Here is a 21,991-nt window from a genome sequence, read left to right on the forward strand (position 1 = left end):
CACATCAGATCTCGACCGCCAAGTGCTGCCCCTATGAATAACAATAGCGTTGAAATTGTGAACTAACGCAATACTCGCGTGCCAGAGTTAGTCAAATTACTCTGGCATGTGAATATTAAGTTAGTTCACATTTTTACCGCTACTGTTATATATAGGGGCAGCACTTCACGGTCGAGATTCGAGTACTGGTCAGATACCCTCGCGTTTCCGACTGTAACATACAATGTAGAACCCTTACTTTCTAGCCCGAAAAGCAATAGTAAAAGAGAAATATGAATTAATGTTAAATGTTTTTATTTGATTTTATCTTGATTTTCATAAAATAGCTGTATTTCCGACACACATTCATTATGCAACACAAAATAATAATTCTCCGATCTTTTCTAATATTCACATTATGAACTTTCATAACATTTTCCAGTTAATGAATTTACAAATTATTTCAATAAACAGATTTCATACAGACATACATCAAATACAGCCCCGCATCAAAATATCGATCATCCCAAATATTGAAGTTTATTAGATCAATTGACGAATTTTTCCTTGCAATGTAAAATATAGAATTACTGATTGAGAACACTCCCAGATAGTTCAATCTGACTATTTCAGGACTGAATTTAGAAAAATACAAATCCATCACCTCATTTTACAAACCTCTCACATAAATAAATAAATATCTCAACTCACTACTTGTCATGAAGTATTCAAAATGCCATGATCCGCACAAACCAAAAACAGTTCAAGATTAAATGCCCGAAATGGTAATCATTGCGTACTACAATAGACTCTTCCCTACTCAGTTTAAAGTTGTATCGTGAATATATCATTGATTTCACTGAGGATCAGGGGAATTGAAAGTTTTTCTAGAAAATGTGAAATTCGAACCAACTTTAGAGCGGTAGAATCATGGACTCACGACTGATGATGGCTAATAGTCTTTAGCCGAAACATTGCGCAAATATAAACTCTTCTATTCAAGTTTCTCGCGTTAATGGACTCTTTTGTTTTGGAGTCCATGATGGAATCTACTGTACTAAACTTAATGCGCACAAAGCTGAATAGATATCAACATTTGCTTGTTTTGATTTAGCTCTATCAGAGTTTCCAAAGATTTATCAGTGGTAATTTCTAATGTAAAGATGTTTTTAAGAGTGACATTATTCATACACGTACAAGTATCATTATTATCTACGATGATTACATATTACATTTATCCCGTTATCGATGAGTATTAGCATCATTTTTACTCTAAAAAGTTAAGTTTCATCTCTCAGGATTCTCATCACGCATGCGCGCGCAGGACACATACTGCGTTGTCACTACGAGACACAGGTAACCGTTCTAAAGCAGTGTTTTATTTTTCATCCAGACAGAATTTCACTCCTATCACGATATCGTATTCGGTAAAATAAACGTCTTTATCGAACTGACTCTTTGCGGCCGACGACTCAATCCTAGTTTACGTTTTCTAGTTTGATTCAAATTGTCTCTGTATAGTTTAAGAGTGAGTTGTAAGCTTTGTACGATTCGTGCTACGACTTGTCCGATCTTTTCCGGCGTCGCCTTTTTGTCGCTTAATACTGTCCAATCTTCAGCGGAAACTCCACCAGGAACCTGAACAAAACAACATCACATAGTAAATTGTCATTTTTATATGCATACTCCATCTGCTTCTTCAGGTAAAACAGGCTGGCACCACTTTGAATGAACAAAGTCTACTGTCCTCGACACCAAACTTTCTTTTTTTGGAAGTAACGTGCAAATCTATCATTTGAAAACTTACTTCGAATATTTTTTCCGGTACGTTAAACTTTCCGCCTGCTGCACCACCAGTCACACGAATAGGTATAACATTGTGATCGCTCCAAATGAACTGTTCAGCTTCGTGAGCCGCACCGGGACCACCTTCGGAAAAACATCGAAAATCAATTATTACATCACAGCAATATCAAAGACATGACGGATGAACTGATGTATTCTCAATGGTGAAAATAACGACGGATGAACTGATGTATTCTCAATGGTGAAAATAACGAATTATCCAATAATTGATGATACCTAAAGTTTTCTATTCTGAAAGTATCGAGACCTCATAGGCGTCCCCAGGAATTTTCATAGGGGGTTCTAATTAGCATCAATCCAGTATCCAAGCACAATGTCTGGTGTTTGGTGGGCCTCCCCCAAAAAACTTTTTGAAAATTGGAGGCTTTAGAGACATTTCCAGGCTCTAAATGAATCATTTAGACGTAAAAGACTAGTTAAATTTGCAAGAAAAATCTTGAACATTGATTACATAGTATCTTGAGAAGTTAGTTATCTCGAAAAGGGGGTGCGTTCGCTACCCCGCACCCCCCTTGGGGACGCCTATGGATATATGTAAATCTCATCTACAGAGAAACAGTAATGATTACTTTAAATTATTACTGTTTCTCAAATCTCAAAAATGTCAGATTATCAAAAACTTTTGATATCATCAATTGTGGAATCATTCATTTTCATAGCACATACCTTCTATTAATATACATATTTCGAATACTCGAGATACAATAGTTTCTCTTTCTCTCACAGAATCACCACTAAATGCTGTACTTCCGTACGGAACAATCTGAAAGGTTTTATCTCTATTCTGTCTGGCTCTTTCCGTACAATCCTACAACAAATATTCATCTTAACTATGACATATGATAAAACACGTGATAGATCACCTGATATGTTACTCATTTACACTCATTGACACTCATTTTACTTAAGTATTTCATAACTACTTTAAACATTCGTAAGTTTCATAGTCCTGCAATGCAGCAATCGAAAGGTTTATTATATTCCCACCAATCGTCCCAGCTTTTAGCAGTATGAAAACAAGGAGAAACAACAAATATTGCAGATGTGAAGTAGGTCTGACCTTTTCATCTCTGACCGGTAAAACGTGCCATGTCGCCGGTGTCTTCTTCTCTTTTTGTCGTGCGTCGAAGAAGCTCTGACCGACGACATCTCCAATTCCGTAAAACCCACCGGTTACTATAGATACGTTATCCAGTTTAGCCAAGTTCTCACCAATAGCTCTACAATCAAACAGTGAATAAAGAATCAGCGAAAACTGTCAGTTTAAACAATCAAACAGTGAATAAAGAATCAGCGAAAACTGTCAGTTTAAACAATCAAACAGTGAATAAAGAATCAGCGAAAACTGTCAGTTTAAACAATCAAACAGTGAATAAAGAATCAGCGAAAACTGTCAGTTTAAACAATCAAACAGTGAATATAAAATCAGTGAATACTGTCAGTTTAAACAATCAAACAGTGAATAAAGAATCAGCGAAAACTGTCAGTTTAAACAATCAAACAGTGAATATAAAATCAGTGAATACTGTCAGTTTAAACAATCAAACAGTGAATATAGAATCAGCGAAAACTGTCAGTTTAAATGATTCAGAATCCATACTAACTTGCAAATAGCTTCAGACTGTGGATAATAGAACCTCGTTCCACCAGATATATAAATACAACCTTCAGGATTTACAGCTTTCTTTAAAAGAGATACCTACAAATATATGGATAAGGTGCTCATTAGTCAAGTATCTAGAAACCTGTAAGATTGTTTGGTATTCAGGGGTAAGTTGCACAAAAGTTGGTCAAGTTAAACATTGGATCTATTATTCACTGGTTTAAACTCTTACAAGTCTTGGGTAGTTTCTTTAACTGACTTTTACGCAACATAGTCAGCTTTTGCCCGAAAATTAAGCATTGAGAATGAAGCTGAGTTTGTTCACATCGCCAGCCAATCATGAACTGTGTCATTCCTGTGTGGCACTGTTGACAGAACCAGAAGTGCAAGTATATTCGTAGCCGGCAGTGAATGTGTTTTAACATGGATGTTCATAAGTAACTTACAGCTTTAGTGATTTTAGCTTCATTCACTTCCTCACTGACCATATCTCCACCGGTGGGATCTAACGCTCGAGCCACGCGACATACGAGAGAATCTTCATAACCCTCATACCGACAATTCTAACAAAAATCACAAACACAATACATTCATTATCTTTATAGCGAAACTTTGTCAGGTTGGCCATTTGTATTTCACTTGCTTTTTCCCTGACTTGATCTTTCTAAGAATCCTATCAATTAACACAGTAAAATATGTAAGATATAAATGGAAACTGTTTGATTTTAGATGGAATCTAGCAATCTCAACAAATTTCCCTGACGATTTTTAGTTCTTTACTAAATTCCCTGATTATTCCCTGAATCTTTTAAAGAAAAGAAATCCTTGACTTTTCACTGATTTCCAGGTAAGTGGCCAGCCTGATCTGTTAAAGAAATCAACAATAAATTGTTAAGGATACCTCAAGTGTACTGGTTCCGATTAACATACTCATCCAACCGGGCATACAAAACTCTTCATACTTTAAAGGTACAACTCGTTTCCTGTGCTCACAATAGAAAACCTAAAATGACAAACATGTCTTACGATTACGATTTTATTTACACTCCAACCATTTCCATGGTATATGGAGGAAAACTATTACACATGTATATACAAATATTTACAAAACAACACTGAGTGAAGTGAATAAAATTTAGAGAATGAAAACGTAACAAAATATATATACATCAACTATTTACAATACTACCGGTATATATATACTATTGGAGGGATCTATATACATCTAAGCCGGTCTTAATGAATAGCATCAGTAAGGTGCTGCTATAATAGTGCGGTGGATAAACCGGTAACTAAACTAAAATTTAATACGTACTTGTTGTTTAGAAGTTTTTGAAGCAGCGAATGCCCTCGAAAGCACGAACACCACGGCTCCGGCTTCATCAGCTCGTTGTTGGAAAAGTTGTAAACGGTTTTGAGTTCCAATACTGCATGTAGATTCCTGACTTATTGGTGACAGGGGAATATCTGTAATTAAACATGGCAGAAATATCAGAATTCTCTGAATTCTCTGACTCTGAGCACAGTTTCAGGATATTCAATAATTACCATTGTCATCGCTGAGTTGAGTTTCGCGAGTGTCCTGTGAAAATAACGGCTCCTGACTGTCCATTTCAGTATCAGCATCGAGCATTTCCGTCGAGCACCAAACATCATAACCTTTCGCTTCAAACAATACCTTCAGTCTTTGACCCTGTAAGAGATAAATATAAACAGGTTTACCTCGGTATCTATTGAAATCGAACTGTCAAAATTCATTCTAGTTCATATTCGACACATTATGAAATATAAGGCATTGGACTTTCGCTTTGGACTCGACCAATTCCAGAATCCTCTTTGTTTCATATAGAATACGCTCTACCTGTCTAGGAAAGGCAAAATCTGTAAACCTGATAGAAGCGGCCGGTAGAGAGTTTGTAATCTGTAAACCTGATAGAAGCGGCCGGTAGAGAGTTTGTAATCTGTAAACCTGATAGAAGTGGCCGGTAGAGAGTTTGTAAATTGTAAAACTGATAGAAGTGGCTGGTAGAAAGTTTGTAATCTGGAATCAATATTTCGGAACTGGGATACATTCGATCAAAACCTGCCTTATAAACCTTGGTTCACTTCTGAATTTTAGGTAAAATTATTCGCCACTATTACTTACAAATTCTTTCTGTTCTGGGTGTACTGATACGACTACTAGAGGTCTCATCGGTGGCTCCGTATTTGCATAGGCAGGCGAAGATACCCAACTGTAGCGAACATACGACGGCTAAAAATAACAATATCATAGAAACATATTTAACGAATTTGTTGTAAACTCACGCGCAGGAAAATCATTAGAATCAGAACGAGAAAATGAATTCAAATAATGAGAATGAACTAAATATCGCAGCATTAAAATAAGATCCCAATTAAGCTGTTATTATCGGTAAATGTAAAGGATTAGGTTGAAGGACATCGATAGAATTGATTTTATTCGTGATGGGTTTTCGTTCGACGTGTCGCGTTAAGCACTAAAAACTAATACTAATAATAATAATAAGATTGATGAGAATTAAGATTCCGTTAAGATAGAGTTTCAAATACATAAAGTCAATACGGTATTGGTATTATAGAAATTATCACACATAAAATTATCACCACGGGAAGAGCAGAATTGATGGAATAGATTTAAATCTGAAGATCTGGAAGACATTGATGTAGGTTCATGAATCCAGAACAACATTTAAACCGTATTATGATTATGATTAGCAGCTCACTAGCGTGGGTTTCGAGTATTCAGTTCAGAGCAACTGCAGTTTAAATGATGTTATGGAGATCTAATTTGGTTAAATTCTAAATGACTCATTCCCAGCACTGAAGATGCTTATCAATCACCAATTCTGATTTCGCCCCCGGCTGAGAAGAAATCAAAGATTATAAAATTCCGGTATTGTTCGGGGTTTTTTTTTACTCATAGAATGTTAAAAATCAGTGAATGAAAAATGACCAGCACAACAGGACAGATATTATCTATGGCTACCTTACGAGTATGCGGCGATAATCCATCCTGAAATAGGTATCATCAGGAATAAATTACCACACGGCAACATGAAACAATACGGAAGAGAGGAGACGAAGGGCGGTCGAGGAATTACATCAAACGTCAGTCAGAATATCGAGTAATAATAATAATAATAATATTCAGATGAATGTAAAATACCTGTTTTTTCAAACTTGTATGTTTTTTACCGGCTTTCACGTATTGTTTATAACGTTCAGCTAATTCTCGTGATACGACTTTATGAGTTTCTTCGTTTGAATTTACATCCTGACTGCAACCGGTGTGATTTTGAGCTGTAAAATGACGAACGATTAGATTCCGTTCAGTAATGAGACCACAAAATGTCGGCTGTTGACTAACAACCATCAAACTGAAATGCTTCAACTTTTTTAACTTTAAAATTCATGTTTTGCTTTTAACCCTTGCAGTGCTGACTTATCAACACCCTATAGTGCTGGAGATAATTTGAAAATTTTGAAAAATTCCACCCTAGTGTGTTGAATTACAGGAGTACCACTATAGTGCGTCTACACCGCGGCGCGGTGTATCGTTAGTTACTAATATTTCACTATGTTTGACAGGTGCTGCCATCTTTCAATAGAGATAAAAACTAATTAGTACTAGCAAAATCCATCACCGATTCATACACCGCACTGCGGTGTAATCGCACTGAAAGGGTTAATATGAAGAAATTCTGCTAAATCAAATCAAAATTTTCATCTCGGATATATATTCTTACAAGATCTCATCAAAGATATTTTACCTTTAATGCTTCTATTTCTCTGGTCGTTCGACCATTTGATAAACTGCGTCGTGGCAAACTGAATAGCAAGACATTTCGGGGGCCAAACATCTCCAAAATTCACCGGTACTATCACTTTATTCAGAACATCGGCTAATTTCACCTGAAATTAAAACCAGACACAATTTGCAACATTTTATTCTTTATTGCGAATAGATCGACCTAACTATTCTTTTTAGTAACGAAAATCTAAATTTTGACTCAGGCCATTCCAAAAACATGATTCCACACTAAATCCTGAATATCAAATTTTCTTTAACAAGATTGAACTCCATTATATACAAATTTTATAAGAAAAAAACCCCAAAATTTATGTATTAAATTCATTTTTAAAAGACTCGAGTTTCAGACTCTCTCTAGACCAAAGTCAGGCATGGACAAGTACATAAATCGACAATGATTTTATCATCTATTTTCCACGTTAGAGTCTGGCTATGATAATATCAAATGTTCTATTTTCCTACCTCGCGATTGGTCCATTGAGTTTCACCGTAACTCTGAGTCACGAGTGGTACGAAAAGTTCACAGTTACTGACGGCATCGTTCAGGGCATCCTGCCAATCAATACCGGTTTTAATCTCGTGAATGTCCTGAAAAAAATACATGAAAACTACAGATGTAACAGGCTGTTTAAGAACAAGGTGAAACTAGGCTTTTATTCATACTGTTATGGATATGAAACCAGTACAAAATGAATTTTACTGCACTGCTAATATGAAATCCCAGACGATGAATGTCAGAAATGTTTCCTTGGGCAAATATTCTTTCGACATTTTGACTACAATTAGTCACGTTCAGGAATCACAGTCGTTATTACTAGAAGGCTTCCGTTCAAGTCTTGTCAAGTGGATAGATGTTTTCTATGCATGATTTCGATCTTCTCTCATAGACAAACTTTAACTCATTTATTTCAACATCATCAAGATACATGATATTTTTGATATCACCAATAAAGATAGGTTGAATGTGAAAGCTTGCGTGAATAGAATATAGATGGTGCATTGAGCTACTTTTGATTATGTTACCGAACTCAGTTCACAGCATGTGGTTAATGATTCTTCATTTACACCACCAGAACATAAATACCACGTAACCAGCACCAGCAGCAGCAGCGGCCGCTGCGGCCGCGGCGGCAACACTGATAGCAAACAGTGATGATGATTATTGTGTTGTTAGTGAAGAAGAAACTATTTCAAACCCAGCCACAACTAGTGTTGGTTTACGATGCTATAAACCTACGAGCAGAAATTGCACTAATAATATTTACGATGGCAAAATGACAAATCAAAGCGCGGCAGGAATGTTTAGTAGCAGTATAATATATCCAACCACTTGCTTTCCATCTTAATGTTATGAATCAAATTGTTTTTTCTAGACAAAGAAACGAGTATCGCTTACAGTATGTTTGAGTACGGTACTGTTGTTGATATAACAGATACATATTTCTTAGTACTACAAATACCTCGCTAAATACAGATCGTACAGTGATTTACAAGAAAGCAGGACACAGGTCTTTCTTTGATCGGGAGTTTAAGTTAAAATCAGCCTATATAACAGATTCCAGGGCCCAGTTTCACAAAAAGGATTAAGACCTAAATCGATTTAAGATAAACTGAATTAATGAAGAAATTAAATCGATTTAAAAGTTAAAGCTTTTCATGAAACTGGACCCAGGGTTAAATTTGAGACTAGATTTTAAATTGCTGGTAGTTCATTCCCAAACATTTGACTATAGCTTCAAATCTTGACAGGGTTAACCCTTTCTAGACTGGGGCCATATTTAGTGGCCCCCTAAATCATAAATTTTGTACATCGATGAAATCATAATTTTCAACCATTTATTTCAGTTAGGCCTAAAGAGGACAGCACCTTACCGAGTGAGTTTACCCGTAAATGTGATACGGTTGGAGTACGATGGGAAAGGGTTAATGCTGATTTACCGGTACTTACGAGATAGACAGTGAATCCTAATTCAGTGAGACAGCGTTTCAGATCTTGGGCGTATTGGGCAGCTTCGGCCCGTACGTAACTGATCAATATCTGATGAGACCTATTTGTACTCGACGGCAAACATTGTATAGTGCGTTCGGAATCTTTACTTGATCTGTACGTTCGTTGTCGACTGGGTGTCGATACTCTACAGAGAAAAATATAACAGACTTATTAAACATATATGTTCAACCTGAAGGAAAAGTTTCCAAACCTTTGATTGCTTTCCCTACAATTGAATTCAGGACCCAGTTCCACAGTTCTGAGTTTAGATTTAACTCAGAGTTAACTCATTGAAAATGAACTACCTTTAACTCAGAGTTAACACTAACTCACAACTGTGGAACTGGATCCAGGTAATTTGTGAATCATTTGGAACCAATGAAATTAAGTCGCTCGATGAGAAATGCAAATCATATTTCAAATTAATTCATGCATAAGCGGACCATGAATTAGAATGATAACTGAATTAGATCAAAATCCAGATTGAACTGATCTGAATTACATGCGTTTGACAACCGAATCAAGACACATTTTCAATCATTTCATCTATGAATCTTCTATCAATTCATCTATTCAATCTAAAGGAAGAAAATGATTTGCTAGTAAAAAACCACTCCTCACAGCTTCAGCCTCTCAACATACAATACGTTAGTAATCACGTCTTTATCTCATGAACAATCCTTATCTAAGCAGAAACCAGAAACTAGCAATATCTATATCTTTATATATACATATATCATGTCATACAATATTACATGATATGACACAACAGTTAACAAGAAACTATGATTACTCTCTCTCCTAGTCTAGTACCTAGCCGTTGTTCTTCCCCAAACAACTTGTTGTAGGGAACCTGTAACAACGACTGGTATTCAGACTACTCTCTCTCCTCTCTCTCTCCTCTCCCCTCTCCACTCTCCTCTCTCCTCTCTCCCCTCTCCCTCCCCTCCTCAGATATAAACTTACTTTCTCTGTTTAGGTGTTAATACAGGAGTAGCTGGTGCTGATAATGAAGGCATTATTGCCGAGTATAAATTCGCCGTACTGCCCGGTGAACCGGCACTGTTACAGTCATCTGTCGTTATCTCATTCGAAAATACCTCGCCACAGATGCGAACGGATGCCTCGTTTAATATGTCTAATACTGCCATTTGATTCTCTTGGTCTTCGGATATCGGCCAACCGTTGCAATCAAGGAACTGGTAATTTGATTTTGCCGAGTCGCTTATGTGTCCGAGCTACAAGTAAAGTACAGATCATAAACACTTCAATCATTAAGATCAGAGAATCCCAAATTCCCTGATATTTCCCCGACCCTTGACCAGTAATTCCCTTATTAGATTATAAGATATCCTCAGTAATGCTGGTTCTAATCGAGAGGTTCCTCGCGCCACTCATCGACAGCGAGAAAAACAAGATTCATATTCCTTGAATTATTCCCTAATTTTTGGGAAACGAGTCCGAATTCACTAATTTTGCCAACAGGGAAATAATCTGGAATTCCCGAATTTCCCAGATCTGTTGGAACCCTTTAAGTGAAGCGATGAACTTTGTAAAGTTCATCATCAGGTCTGAAGGCAATTATACTGAGACAATCTTCATTTGCGAAGCCTTTCGCAGTGGTTTAGTTCAATTAGAATCTACAGTTTAACTTGAAGTCGCAACCAGTAAAATTATAAAATTCATACAGAGAATTTTTTGTGGTTATATTTCACCTGTTCTTTGATTTCTTCTCTTAATACATTCAACGATGATGTGCTGTAGACAAAAACAAACCCTAGCGCCGAGCCAGACTGCATTTTAATTCCTACTCGAGGTTTCTCTGTAAAAATAGAAATAAAAATATTTTGATTTATAAACGATGAAAGCAGAAAAACGTGTAGAGTTTTAAATCAAGCCGCAAACAAGTAAAAACATTTGCGAGTAAAAACATTTGCGAGAAGGAGGTGTAGTGGAACACGGGGGGGGGGGGGGGGGGAGGGGGGGAACAGATCGAGTTCTATATTCTCCAAAGAATAGGAAAGACAAGAGTTTATAGGGTTTATAGGAATGCTCGAGGGAAACATCAGGCAATATGAAAATCGATTATTTACAACTATCCATATTTCATAGACGTGATCTAAATATTCATCAGCATCAAATCTATATTCTATATTATAGTAAGACAAAATTGATCGAAAAAGAGTTTTAAAAAGTTCCCCTCGGAACTAAATACCTGAAACGACAAAACATTTTAATGCGTTGCAGCTCTGTTTCCCAGGGCAGCGAGATTGAGCTATCATAGAATATCATTTATACCCATTAGCCAAATTTCTGGTAGCGTAAGAAAATCGGTTTCACGTTTCTTCGAGATCACGCAATGAATTCTATTCACAGATATGACGCTGTTCGATCATTAAAAATTAGTCTAATTTCATGCTATTTTTATTTTGTGTGTATTTATTACTGATTGTTAACACATGGAGAGAGAGACTACGGAGAGAACAGGGGCGTGAGAGAGATTTTTGTCTTACATCTTATACGAGGTCTCTGACAATATGATTGACACGTTAGGATATACCAACAGGTGCCCTGGGTTTACCACAACGGTCCAGTTTCATAGAGTTAGAAAGTCAAGATTACCAATAAATATAGAGAGACCTAAAAACAATCAGACGGAGCAAGTTTTATAGACTGGTATTAAATTTAACCCGGAGGCTAATTCAATTCATTATAAATTGAGTTAACCCCTGGGTTGAGGATAATACCGATCTATAAAACCGGGCTCAGGCTATCATCAAACTATTATTTTCTCTTCATTTTCACAATTCAGGGATCATTCCCAAAAAAAGTTTATCTCAGATTATGAAACAGATGTTTGATACATCATCAGTATTTTGATAATAAAGTAATAATCATATCATATACAAACAATACAGAACAGTAACTGATAAAACTGATTCTGTGTATAGTTCACTCAGACTTCTTAGAACGCAACCAGAAATACAATACATGAAATGCCAAATAGCTTTTTGAAAGGTTGCATACACAAACTGTCGAATATTTTTTTCTGAATGCCAGTTGTCTCGCGGATCAGAATAGAATAGTCTCGGGAAAGCCGGCGTTTTCTACAGAAAATTATATTCCCCAAAGTATTTAATGATGACATTGATGAAAGAAGAAAATGCTCGTTGCAACAGTGGTGAATGTCTGCAATAATACATCATTATTCTCAGAATTGTATCCGCATTTTTCAACAATATTCAGAAAATACAATTGTATAACGCGCATAAAACTAGCATTCTCCGCAAGGTTATTTAAAGGGGCAAGCACCCATCGAAAATTTAGCCCCAGTTCAAAGATTTACTAGGTCTATGTGTGGACTTGTTAATGTTTTATCAATGGTGATAAAAACTTCTTAAAGTAATGACATATGAACAAGAGTCTAAACTCTAGTTTATACGACTACAAATTGTAACAAATTTAAGCCTAATTCTCACTATTCTGGGGAGATACCAGGATAAAAAGCTTTGAAACTTCGGCATTTGTTTGCATAATTTAATACGAAAAAAGAATGCAGCGTTTCTAGAATTACAGAAAACTGACTGTGATTGTATTGAGAATATCCGCGCAGGAAGCAGAGAAAAATGAGGCGTGATGTTTCAATTAATTACTGTTTCGTGTTTATAGAATTATGAATATCACTGCTGTTTATCAGCAATGATAGAAATAAGAGACTGTTGAGATTGACTGTAGTAATTACACTATTCATACCGTAAGCTCGTTGTATTCTTACTGCGTTTTCTTTTGTAAGAATGTGCTTCAGTTTTAAGTTGTTCTCTTGATGCAGTAAAATTGGCCATCTGCAAAAAAAAAAACACCAATAGTAGGTAACACTTCATGATTTCAAATGGTAAAAACAGTAGACTCCATCCACTCAGTCAGATCTTTTGACTTGAGAGTGATATCTGAGTTGGATGGTACAGTAGACTCCACTCAGTCAGATCTTTTGACTTGAGAGTGATATCTGAGTTGGATGGTGCAGTAGACTCGACTCATGTCAGATCTTTTGACTTGAGAGTGATATCTGAGTTGGATGGTACAGTAGACTCGACTCATGTCAGATCTTTTGACTTGAGAGTGATATCTGAGTTGGATGGTACAGTAGACTCGACTCATGTCAGATCTTTTGACTTGAAGAGTGATATCTGAGTTGGATGGTACAGTAGACTCCGCTCAAGTCGGATCTTTTGACTTGAGAGTGATATCTGAGTTGGATGGTACAGTAGACTCCGCTCAAGTCTGATCTTTTGACTCGAGAGTGATATCTGAGTTGGATGGTACAGTAGACTCCGCTCAAGTCGGTTCTTTTGACTTGAGAGTGATATCTGAGTTGGATGGTACAGTAGACTCAGCTCAAGTCTGATCTTTTGACTTGAGAGTGATATCTGAGTTTGATGGTACAGTAGACTCCGCTCAAGTCAGATCATTTGACTTGAGAGTGATATCTGAGTTGGATGGTACAGTAGACTCCGCTCAAGTCTGATCTTTTGACTTGAGAGTGATATCTGAGTTGGATGGTACAGTAGACTCCGCTCAAGTCGGATCTTTTGACTTGAGAGTGATATCTGAGTTGGATGGTACAGTAGACTCCGCTCAAGTCAGATCTATAGACTTGAGAGTGATATCTGGATGGTACAGTAGACTCCAAACTAAATCAACTCTTTCAGGACATCTGATATACCATCGGTAATTCGTTATTTGCCTCAGAAATGCAATATTCATAAGAAACAAGAGACAAACAGTGCAAACTATTGAGGGTCATAATAAACATGAAATATCATCTTCACAATTGCGGCTGAGGAAAAGTGTCAGGCATGTCTCGTGCAGTAAACATGCAACACTAGCTATTGCACCAGATGGCGTGACTCCTAATGGGTTCATTTTATTTTAATTGAAATGTAGAACAAATCGAATGCAAAATGCAGGTGAACCTTCTACTTAGCAGAGTAGCAAGTTTCATTATAGCTCAGAATCATCTCATATTGAAAACAATGTAGAAACTAATTAGAATGTTAATATCACCAGGTGCTCGAAGAAAAGACCAATTCAGCCCCCTACTTAGCGCTGTAACAAGTTTCACAACAGGTGTTAAGAGATGATCATCAGTTCAGAATCGATCTAGTTATGAAAACAGTCGAAACGCGTTGTCACTTACCCCTCCTTGGTACGGAATGTGAAAGTTTCAGGTAGAGTAAAAAGTTGACTTTTCAGAATGTCACGAAACGCTGCCACAGAAATTGTGCGTGATTTAGCGAAAACGAAACCGAGAGATAATCCATTACTATCTGTGATTGTTTCATTAGTCAGCAGTACACCGATGATCCCATCTTCACCATATTCATCATCTACAAATATTACATGAAGAAAATATTTAAAATAACAAAAATATCTTCACAAAATACGATGAAATCTGTGTATGGACCATAAAATCTTGTCGGATTCGGAGGAAGTAGTCCAGATCTGTTAGTCCGAGGTCAGTTGCGTAGTCAAAAAGCCCACATTTGTTCCAACAACTTAAAGCCAATTTCATGATTTTAGACAATTTTTTCATCCTTAGAAATGGCGCGAAGCCGACACCAGAAATCGTTATGAAAGATTTCTAATGTTACAATCAGTATCAGGTGATATCTGAGGTAGATCAGCTTTATCGTATAACATGTATCATAATAATCCCAGATTCGAAATAATGTAAAATTACGAATAAAAAAATTTCCACGACAACCCACGCAATGTTGCAAACATCATGAATAATTGCCTAGGACAACTTAAAATGTAATTATCACATGAATCTAATACCGACCCATCTATAGTGGTTACCGACCCATCTATACTCGTCTGATGGTTGGAAAACTCTAATATCATCTGACAGAAACAAAACATCAGAAACTGTCCTTCCCAAATATGTTCCAAGAACCCCAGAGGATGTGAGAGGAGTCCGAGAGTGCTTCCTAATGGACGGTAACCGCAATCATTAAATGTGATGAGGAATGACAAGATGAACCACGGTATCGTTAATGAAATTATCTTACACCATAAAACACAAACCAAGGCTACTAATTAAACCAGCAAAACACTTCAACACTCAAGGCGACACACCTGAAGACAATTCAGCCAAAAAATAACTTATTTTCAAATAAATATAACGCACCTCATGTTGTAAGTTAACATTTCATATGAATTCCAAAATACTCATATTTATCTCTAAGTGAAGCCTGTAATTTGTACAGGATCGTCATGTCCTGATTCCCTTTTCACTGACTAATTGCCAAAGTCGTTCAGGTTCATTTTCTGATTGTTAAAAGTAAAAATTTGGCAATTAATAAGAACAAGAAAATTCATTTTAATAAATTATTTGACGCCTGCGAAAAAATGTAGTATTTCTGGGATAAGCTAATGTGGAATTGCAAATTTGAAATCGAAGTTTTAAGAAATTGGGGGAATAATTAGATTTGGCGATTGGGTAGATGATACAGGTCTTCGACTCTAGTAGTGGTTTAATTGTCAAAAAATGATAACTAATTACTCTATGGCTTATTGTTGTTTACGCTTCCTGGATCCTAACATTCATTACTAGTTCACCGAAGTTTTATTCTATAATTCGTACATTTTGACAATTCCTATAAAAATCTAACTTATTTAAAACTTGTAGCTCAGGTAAGTCGTGTAAATTCATTGGATCCCGAGACTTTGACCTATAATGACATCGATGATTTAATATCTGGGTTTGTATCATTCTAATATGCAGCCAGTTTTATTACCCTGGATATACATTAAAGGCAAACGTTTTGTTACCATACAAGGAAAAAACAGACATTCGATAGAAATTGGCCGAAAGCTATGATATGCATAGAAAAAAATGAAGGATATAGAAATGGCGGGTGTTTACGAGGTGTTGACGAGGGGAGTGGCTTTTCTGGATTCCCAACAGTATGCACAATACAAGGGTGCGGTTTCTATCAATGAGATTAAAGTGATAAAGTAGATATCAGACTTCAAAAAAACAAAAACATCAAATACACTTTAAAAGCTTCATTACACGCCCACGCGGCAACTAAATACCCTTAATCTAATAACGGATTCTACAGGCTTCTTTACTTGACCAAACATTTGACCTTGGATATTTTCATTCATGACAGTGATCAAGATCTTGATTAGTCTATTCGAGATAGCTACCAGTCAGCCATTTTTAGTAAAATTACTAATGCCCAAACAGTGATCTTTACTTCACAAAACCAGAGTTTTTTTAACCAGAATTATTTAAGATTTCTAGAGACAGAGATTAAGTCATAATGAAGGCTCATCCGAAGGAATGATAACATCTATTGACAGTAAATGTATTCAAGATAGCTGCCAGTCAGCCATGACGATTAAAGAGCTGGAACGGAACGCCTCACCGGTTTCTGCATCCTCATTAAATTTTCCGCAAAGTTGTCGCGCCAATTTCTGCGTCGGATTCTGTTGGTGACTGTTATCATTATTGTTCTGTTCACTGAATACTCCGCCCAACCAGAGCCAAGAGATCCAATCCATCGTTTACACCTAATCCTTACTGCTCCTGAATCCTAACCCATCAAATTCATATCCTTGAACTCTCGCTCGTCCAAATGCGAGTTAACAATTCAATATTCCAGGCACAAACTGATAGCGATTAAGTGAAAATTATCTATTTCACAGACTAAAACCAACTAATCAGTCATCATTTAGTGCAGCGAAAATCAGCAATAAAATGATGAAAACGGTAAACAATGAACCATTTCTACTGATTAATATCGCAACCACGCGAAACTAACAATCGCAAAACTGATGTCACAAATGACTCTGACTCGTGTCTCGTATGATTTTGTGAGAAGTCAGTTTTTTATGAGAACTGTATTTGGCTGCAGTCAGTTAGCCCCAGTCGATAGTGGTTTGATCAATACTGTTACAACGTGTCCCGAATACAAGCAGATGAAAACATATTTGTGAACAGTTGAATTCTCTATGTATCTCTGAATGTTAATCCTTACGAATGGCGTATAACGTTTGTTAAAGGTTACAATTGAAACAGAGGTCGGTGTATCCAGTCTACCAGTGTATCCAGTCTAACCGGTAAATCCAATCTAACAGTCTCGAATCACGTAACCGAATTCCATGAAACTGATGATAAGAAAACGATTATTGCAGCTGTGAACAGATATTTTTTGTCTTTATCGTCGAGTTTAAAACTTCACATTCCGTACCAGACACTTTATTCTAAAGTTGAGAGATTTTCGAGGGCTTGTAGTTGAAACCCTCGGAAGCACTAGAATCGGTGGTTCTCCTTGTGTTTAACCAGTCGTAATTTACAACTCATTCGTCCAGGTATAATCCTGTACTTTATTTATAGGTAGCTCCCGCAGTTCTACGCATCTTTATTTCTCCAGTGATTTGTGAGAGAATTTTACAAGGAGAGAAACAGAAATAGAGAAAGCTTCTTCTTGTGTGAGGAGAGTATATACAAATCTATGATACATCTGCCACCACTGTGAATTGTTTAATATCAGGCAGCACGTGTCTAAGCCCTTCTTAAGTTATTTGGAAAAATTCTTACTCCGGGTTCTTACTTTCTAGTCGGACATTTTTTCTAACGTTTTTCCAACCTCTTTAACGCCGAGTTCTATAGAAGATTCCGAATTACGATATCATAGTGAATCTGTCCGCTATCGAGTACAGACTGTTCATCTATTTTTATTTCGTAATCCTAAACCACTCCCCGGCTGAAAACTACTGCAGTACAAAATGCATTTTAGACGAAAAAGCTTAAAATATGCCTTGAAACGATATTGATTGATAATAAACCCATCCTCCCGTAAGGCTTTATTAACATCATAACATCTTATATCCATACATATATAGCTGTCTAGTCTGTACTGACATGATTTACTGATTTAGATTTCATGTTTTAAATGTCACAGACAAAGAAGAAGCTATATCACATCCTACATCAATATTAACCGGGGTAATTGACCTCTGAATGTTACGTCTCGTCCCCCCATAAACCCTTCATAGTCCTTAAACTTGAAGAAAAAGAAACATTTTTCAAATTTCGCTTCATGTCAGTAGTTTACCTACGATAAAATTTATTCTTGGGACTATTTATTACTATTTATTACTATTTATTACTATTTATCAAAGATTTTCATATTTCAGATGCTATTTATTCAGAGATGATTGACCCTATACGAAAACTAATAGGAATCAAACACCAGACTGTGCCGGACATAAATCAGTCGATGAAAAAAGTACTACGATTTTGCATCTTCCAGGTACGGACAGGGCCTGTGACCTGATCACTTAACGATTCAGTGTCCATGCTACGACGGACAGAAATACTAGAAACATTCAGTTACGTTTGATGACAAGTTTCAAACATATAAACAATGACAATATCGACTGATTGCGCTAGACTTACCCCTATCACTGATACTACCATTACTTTCAATCGTACTATTTACACAGATATTACCATTCTGATGTAGTTTCGTTAAACAGCATCTTTTTTCATACATATTCATCCGTGAAATTTATAAATGTTTTGGGGTTTTTCTAACGCTGTTTTTTTCCTGGTGAGTGAATTAGATTATAGACGATTATTTGAATTTGTTGTCGTTTAATCTGCGGTTGCTAGGAAATACATTCAGCCGCCTGCAGTGATTGACATAAAATGATGCCGCATCAAGTCTCTCTCTTCTCTCCTCTCCTCTCTCCTCTCTCTCTCTGTCTCTCTCTAACAAAGTTCTATATTTACCGGTATCACCAGTTTTTCATCATATGCGAGAATCAAATCGATTATAAAAAGTTTCGTTTCAGTTTCTGCTGGCTAAATATAGGTAAAACAAGTCAAGATCAAGTGTTTCGCCTGATCATATTTCGAATACGGCAGATTTGATTACAGACATCTCTCACCCCATTATCATTATATCTATAGAAATGTTAATGTCGCGTACAGCAACAGTTTCAGATGCTGTCTCCTGTCTACTGTCTACTGTCTACTCTGTCAGTTGAAATGATGCTTCATATAATATCGCATCAACATGCGATATTCATATTAAACTATCAATCACACAATTCACAGTAAGATCGTTTACAAGACTTCCATCGAGACTAAGCCCCTAAATAGGCCTTTACTTTATGGGCAATAAAACAACTGAAGAAACCTCAACTAGAAACTCACGCTTTAGAACCCGAATCAAAAGCTACAATTGTTTAGTATTTTTCTTTTCGAATATAGGCTTTACTAAATGCCTTACTGAATGTCAACGTTGTGATTTAATGGGTCACGAGTACGGGCCTAGTTTAATTCTGATTTGATTAATTCTATTCTATTCCACTTTATACATTAATACACTAAACATGAGGAAGTTCATACTACAATATATCATAATAACAGTCCATTTTGAAATACGGAAATTCAATTTTTGATGATTGTGCAAATAAGAATGAACAGCTCATTATTTCTGTGAATGAAATGTAGATATTTTATTCATCATGTTTCATGATTGCATCAGAATCCAAAGATTGATAGACATTCACTGATAGCAAGTCTTCAATTCATAGTATTTTTGGACCCTGAAAACGAGTTTGGTTCGCGTCTAAAGAACTAACCCCTGGAAGTTAAGGTCCTAGAGAAAGCGCAAGCCAGATTAATCAGGAATCAGACTTTGACTACTGTTCAAAATGATGTGTAAACTGCATCTATTACATCACAGTCTATATAACCTGAAGAACTGCTTCATGTTTCTGAGAAGCGATTTTCAAGGGCTAACGACTCGACTAACACTTTTTTTCATCAACTACGGTAGATATTGTAGAAAAGCTAAGTAGTTTGCATTCACGAGATGAACTCACAGATACCTCTAGATCCTTATACTCATTTCTAAGAAAGACGACTAGACTATTACTTAACCCTGAGCTACATATTACTGATTGACATCTTTCAATGTATTTCAGTTAAATCTAACCATCTTTTTTAAACCAACTCACCTGAATTTAAACGACTTCTACTCAAAAACGTAAAACACGAACAACTTTTCTTCTTGATCATATTACCGGTCGATCTGTTTGTAAGTTTTGGTCCCATGATTTCTGCGGAATGTTTATTACCGGTAGTGACAGGCATTATACTGTACTGAACTATATAATCACGGCGTGGTCTATTATATTTCACAGCTATGAATTCAGTGAAGACCAGGATCATCGCTGTACACCTCTCGGCTATGTGTACTCGGTTAAAATGCCTAACACCCCGGTGCTAGTGGTTAGTTATCTGCTATTTTACTGGGTCAATCTTATTATATTCATTACAAATTACTTCTAGGAAGTGGTACCCCCATTCCTATCCAGTAAATACTTTGACAGCTGATAAACATCAGTATGTGTTGCTGGCTCGAGGCCAAGCTAACTTTTCAACCCTTTTTATCCCAACAACAGTAGGCCTACTTTAATCTCTTATCATCGATAAGATGTCTATGTAGAACATCGTAGGTAGTATTCACCACATGTTTTAATATCTAAAACCGGTTCAAGTAATTTACATACCGAGGCACACAACGCCACCTGGTTCTATAACTATAAACTTCACAGTTAATAACCACATTCACATTGTACTTTATCATACAATTTTCTAAATTTAGTCTGTTCAAACTTTAACGGATCAAGCATTTATATCAGTGAATAGTCTGTTCTAGATTTGTCAGTTCCATTAAAAGATTGACCAATACAATGTAGACTGACCAAAAGTTCTACACAATTGAGAAAGAACATTTCTCTGTGTGTGGATAGAAACTTATCGTTAATTGCCTGTCAATCATAGCCTTAAATCTAATAAGTGGCAGTTATAACAGCCAGCTTAAAAACATGCGTGAATGCATATGTCTGGAACAGTCCGTTCTAAATTGGTCCTGTTCCAGGTATGGGCCAAATCAAAATGTACTAATTAGGGATGGTGTAAACGTGGCTAGACCTATTTTACAACGCTTTATCAAGAATGCCAATTATCAATTTACTCCATATTGATGCAGTGAACAAACAAAGATAATTGCTCCAACCTCCATACGCCGACCTGTATAACTATCAAATCAATTTAAGGAAAAATAATACTAATTTCATGAAAAAATTGTTTATCCCTAGAATGGGACACATGAATATAGCTGGAAAATGATGTGAGAAATTTACCACACCCAATATTAAATCAGCCAAAAATTATTTGCTAAAAAAATAACGTCTCATCTCATTATTGTAGACCTTGGCCTAGAATCAGATCTCAAATTAAGGAGGCCCAAAATATTTGGAAATATACAGGCTTTGATGTTAATGCGCATTAGTTGAGATATAAACACTGCAATGGGCTGAAGTGCTGTTTACGTTTTGAGACATATACCCAGCTTTGCCCTGGCAAGCGAGGTTTTGAAATTTTTCATTATTCAAATCATTTTCCTTGGAACTACGAAGGATATCTGGGGAATATTTAAAGCTAGAATTATTAAGCCAGCGTCGAAATAACGGAAAATGGAACTTACATCCATTTGTTTCACTAATTCCTTCCATAAAGCTTCATTTAATCGATATTTTTGCTAAATTTTATGATTTTTATGTTTGACGTCCACCATCTTTGAAATGATGAATTCTGAGCCATGAAACGTCGGAATATCATATCCTCTTT

General features: G+C 36.4%; 1 protein-coding gene across 4 annotated transcripts; it reads right to left on the bottom strand.

The window, feature by feature from the left end:
* Positions 1-286: 286 nt before the first annotated feature.
* LOC141898375 (uncharacterized) lies at positions 287-21,934 on the bottom strand. Of its 4 annotated transcripts, none has more exons than XM_074784231.1 (20): positions 21,849-21,934; positions 14,468-14,657; positions 13,024-13,112; positions 10,986-11,092; positions 10,237-10,508; positions 9,229-9,415; positions 7,743-7,868; positions 7,240-7,381; positions 6,636-6,769; positions 6,456-6,482; positions 5,595-5,702; positions 4,997-5,141; positions 4,764-4,915; positions 4,350-4,451; positions 3,895-4,011; positions 3,450-3,544; positions 2,906-3,065; positions 2,512-2,653; positions 1,787-1,908; positions 287-1,617 (listed from the first exon to the last, which is right to left on the bottom strand). In XM_074784231.1, the coding sequence occupies exons 1-20, from the start codon at positions 21,874-21,876 to the stop codon at positions 1,390-1,392; spliced, it is 2,673 nt and encodes an 890-aa protein (XP_074640332.1). In that variant the 5' UTR covers positions 21,877-21,934; the 3' UTR covers positions 287-1,389. The 4 variants fall into 4 exon arrangements, with proteins under 4 accessions (XP_074640332.1, XP_074640328.1, XP_074640331.1 ...); XM_074784227.1 differs by lacking the exon at positions 21,849-21,934 and adding an exon at positions 20,314-20,614; XM_074784230.1 differs by lacking the exon at positions 21,849-21,934 and adding an exon at positions 16,707-16,976.
* Positions 21,935-21,991: the final 57 nt, after the last annotated feature.

The sequence above is a fragment of the Tubulanus polymorphus genome, chromosome 2 (genome assembly GCF_964204645.1).
Source record: "Tubulanus polymorphus chromosome 2, tnTubPoly1.2, whole genome shotgun sequence".
In the NCBI taxonomy this organism is placed as follows: Eukaryota; Metazoa; Nemertea; class Palaeonemertea; order Tubulaniformes; family Tubulanidae; genus Tubulanus; species Tubulanus polymorphus.